The sequence below is a fragment of the Cryptomeria japonica genome, chromosome 6 (genome assembly GCF_030272615.1).
Source record: "Cryptomeria japonica chromosome 6, Sugi_1.0, whole genome shotgun sequence".
NCBI lineage: Eukaryota > Viridiplantae > Streptophyta > Pinopsida > Cupressales > Cupressaceae > Cryptomeria > Cryptomeria japonica.
Window position 1 is genome coordinate 21246322 of NC_081410.1, and position 3656 is coordinate 21249977.

The 3656-nt window shown below is 36.0% G+C and overlaps 1 protein-coding gene across 1 annotated transcript; it reads left to right on the top strand.

The window, feature by feature from the left end:
• The first annotated feature begins 319 nt into the window (after positions 1–319).
• LOC131048088 (uncharacterized) lies at positions 320–3260 on the top strand. Its single transcript, XM_057981946.2, has 4 exons — positions 320–876; positions 2180–2286; positions 2384–2502; positions 2667–3260. Exons 1-4 carry the CDS (start codon positions 579–581, stop codon positions 2797–2799), a joined length of 657 nt encoding a protein of 218 aa, XP_057837929.1. The 5' UTR covers positions 320–578; the 3' UTR covers positions 2800–3260.
• The last annotated feature ends 396 nt before the right edge of the window (positions 3261–3656 follow it).

A 3656-nucleotide genomic window follows, 5' to 3' on the forward strand; every position in this document is an offset into this window, starting at 1 on the left:
AGCCCACCTGGTCTTCAACAATGATTCCTGAAAAACTTTAACTCCCCCTGTAAAAATGGATCCCAACAATCGCCAACCATCAGAGCAACAAACTTTCTGTTAGGAAGTGATGTGCTAACACGAGAATCCAAACCAATTGGCATGGCAACAAATGGCAACATTTACCACAGTTTTTAATAATCTGAAAAGAAATATGAGTACATTACCATCCACAAACAGACAAAGTATGACACCTAAACCATTGTTCTACGTTAGGCATCTGCAACACGCAGCATAGGTGTCAAGCCCATAATAAGTATATCCACAACAGGACAAGCTTTACCTACATTTCTAAAGAAAAATGTGTTAGAAAAATGGTGATCATTGACACAGCCTATATTAGCAGTAAGGGGCATTCCGCTGATGGCGGGGACTTAATTGTCAAATGTGGACTGGTCTTCTTCTCCCGTTTGTTTCGTAATAAGTAAAATAATGCTATGCTCAGTGTGAACTATGAATAAATCTAATCAAGCAGACATCTCTGTGATTCTGGCTTTGCAAGAAGAGAACAGCTGTAACATCATCTTGCAAGCCTGGAAATGTCATTCTTGAGACGCCTAATTGGGTGTAAAAGAGGTCGAATGTGTAGAGATAATTACTCTTTCTCTGATACTAATTCTGAGCATTCTGTGTCTGCATCCACAAAGGGTCTTCTTAAGAAATGGAAGAATTATCAAACAGTTAACCACTGCAGTAGCAGTAAAAGAGTTGTGGTTTTGGTGGATGAAGGGAGAGAAGCTAAGGTGGCCCTCTTGTGGGCTCTCTCCAATGTCCTCCATGGTTACCACACCCTCACATTGCTTCATGTTCTTGACAACCGGGATGTTGGCTGCACAGGTATTATTATGGCCTGTTAGTATTTTGAGGTTTTACCATATTCAAAGCCCAAAGCCCAATTGGATAGTGTAGGGCAAATGCAGAGGTGTGAATACTACATTCATGACCTAATTTTGATATTAGATATGGGATTTTTAGTCAAGGATTAAAGGGTATTTATTTTATCATATTTATATTTCCAACCTCCTTTCTTTTCTTATATCACACTTTCAGAGTACATTCCTGACTTCATCCGTTATATCATACTTATAAAAGTTTTAAAATCTGATGAAAACCATAATCCAGAAACATACAATCATATTTACCAACTGTACTCAATCAATTCAATTGAAATACAAACTTTTGATTGATTATTAAACTTTGTTAAATTAACATAATTGAATCATTCTTTTTAGTGTATCAAAAGATATCCAGAATGCTTGCAAGCAACTGGTGTGTCCATCTGCTAGAGATTTCCAAGCTAGGGTGAGAACTCATAGTGGGTCTCTAGGATACAGGGCATTACTCTGTCCAGCTTCTATTTATTACTTCACTTTTTTATTGTTATAAATTGGGTGGGTCTCTAGGATACAGGGCATTATTCTGTCTAGCTTCTATTTATAGCTTTATATTTTTATTGTTATAAATTGGGTAGTAGCTCAGTGGCAGGGACATCAATTGTGTGGAATTCATAGATCAGAGTCTTATTAATAATTATCTATGAGTTTATTTTGATATTTGATATAAGAATATGAGTTTATGTTGATACTTTTTCAGTCAATTTTTCAATCAAGGATTAAAGGGTATCCATTTCATCAAAATTGTTCAAGACACACCTTTGACCTCATCCCTTCTATCATATGTCTGAAAGTTTTGAAATTTGATATGAAGCATAATCGAAAAAAACATACAATCACAGCTACCAATTCACCAATTGTACTCAATTGAAATACAACCTTGTTAACATAATTGAAGCATTCGCCATTTGTAGTGTATCAAAAGATATCTGGAATGCTTGCAAGCAACTGGTGTGTTGGTGTGTGTCCATCTGCTAGAGATTTCCAAGCTAGGGTGAGAACTCATAGTGGGTCTCCAGGATACATGGCATTACTCTGTCCAGCTTTTATTTATTACTTCACATTGTTATTGTTATAAAATGGGCAGTAGCTCAGTGGCAGGGACATCAATTGTGTGGTTAAATGTCCTAGTTCAGAGTCTTGATTCATGGAAAATTTAATATAAATTTTCGGAAAAATAAACCTATATTCTTATTTCAATCTGCATTTCATTATTTAAAGCCACTGGGTATGTGGGTATTTCGCAGGTGGTCAATTCCGGAGGGGTAATGAAAATGGGGGAAAAGATAGCCTGGACAGAGAATTCTCACTAGTCAAATCGCTGGAAACCATTTGCAAATCATACTGCCCAGAGGTACGTACATTTATGAGACAACAGTAATACCCTGTTTGAGATAATGAGTTATGTATGGGGTCTATAAAAATGTTAAGGGATTCAACCTGGATGCTAGGTTCAAGTTGAGGTGGTGATGACAGAAGGAAATAAAAAGAGTACAATTCTGTGGTGGGTCAAAAAATTAGAAGCATCAATGCTGGTGGTCGGCCAGAAGAAGCCATCAAGGTTTTACAGGTATGAACAGGGTTTTTTATATAATTTTATAATTTTTTCAGGTTTTCAGTTACAAATAAACATGCGATGGGTATTGAGCTAATTGTAGGCATCTAAATAATGCTGAATTCAAATCTTTTAAAAAATTAATAGATATAGAAGTGTCGAAATTTCATTCCTTACAGAAAAGAGGACACAGTGGACTTCTGCATTGCCAACACAGAGTGTTTGACTGTGGGTGTTAGAAAAAGAAGCAGCAGAATTGGAGGGTACATTATCAATAGCAGAGAGGTTAAAAACTTCTGGCTTCTGGCTTAGGCTTTCAAACTGTTTGCAGTTCATACAAATTAATGAAAGTGCAGATGCCAGAAGGAACAGGATTGAACAGAGAATGAATAAGGAATTTCTGGTTTGGAGCACAAGGATGGGACTAGTGCTACTGATCATTTACTGTCTTTTACAATGAGTACAAGGCCCATTGACTTTGGTGTGTTTGGTAAGCTCTTTTTAATTAATAAATTTTAGTTGGACATGGCAAAAAGCTGGAAGCATTCTCCATGTGTTTGTAGCAAGGGTAAGAGTCTAAGAGATCGATTGCCTCTGCCATTGGTTTTGAAAAAGGTTTTATTTGAAATGTCTCTTGACCATGACTGTAACGTGGCAGACTACTTTCTTTGTCTGTACTTTTTGAAGGGAAGCCGTGCTAGGTATAACGTGAGCACAATCTGGGCGACTCCTTTCTTTCTAATTGGGAATGAGATGGAAATGTGATTTGTGTTTTTTTTCCCAAAACCTAAGACAATTTCCCCTTTTCACTCTATCAAAATAAGAAGAATTATAATTGATTAGAAAATATATATTTAAAAGAATAATTGATATGTCATAAAACATTCACACATTAAATTTTAAAAAAGTTAAAAAAAATTAGATGGAGTGAAAATAGACAATCAATAAGTTCTCTTAAAAATAATAAGGGAGAGGATCCAATAGTTGAGCATATTTCAATTGTCGTGATAGTAGTTGTTGATTTAATGTTCAATTTTTTTGACAACATTGCACCAATATGTGTGACTTTAATACCCATAATTGAATGAAATGTGCCCTTAGTTGCAAAAAGCAACCAATCATGTGATGCCACATCAGTTGCACGAGTATGGGGGCCCTTTATGCACAAC

Bases quoted from the DNA above. Each gene is read 5' to 3' on its own strand.
- LOC131048088 (XM_057981946.2), top strand. From the start codon at position 579: ATGTCATTCTTGAGACGCCTAATTGGGTGTAAAAGAGGTCGAATGTGT. The intron at 877-2,179 runs GTATTATTATGG...GGTATTTCGCAG, and splicing joins CCGGGATGTTGGCTGCACAG to GTGGTCAATTCCGGAGGGGT. The intron at 2,287-2,383 runs GTACGTACATTT...CCTGGATGCTAG, and splicing joins GCAAATCATACTGCCCAGAG to GTTCAAGTTGAGGTGGTGAT.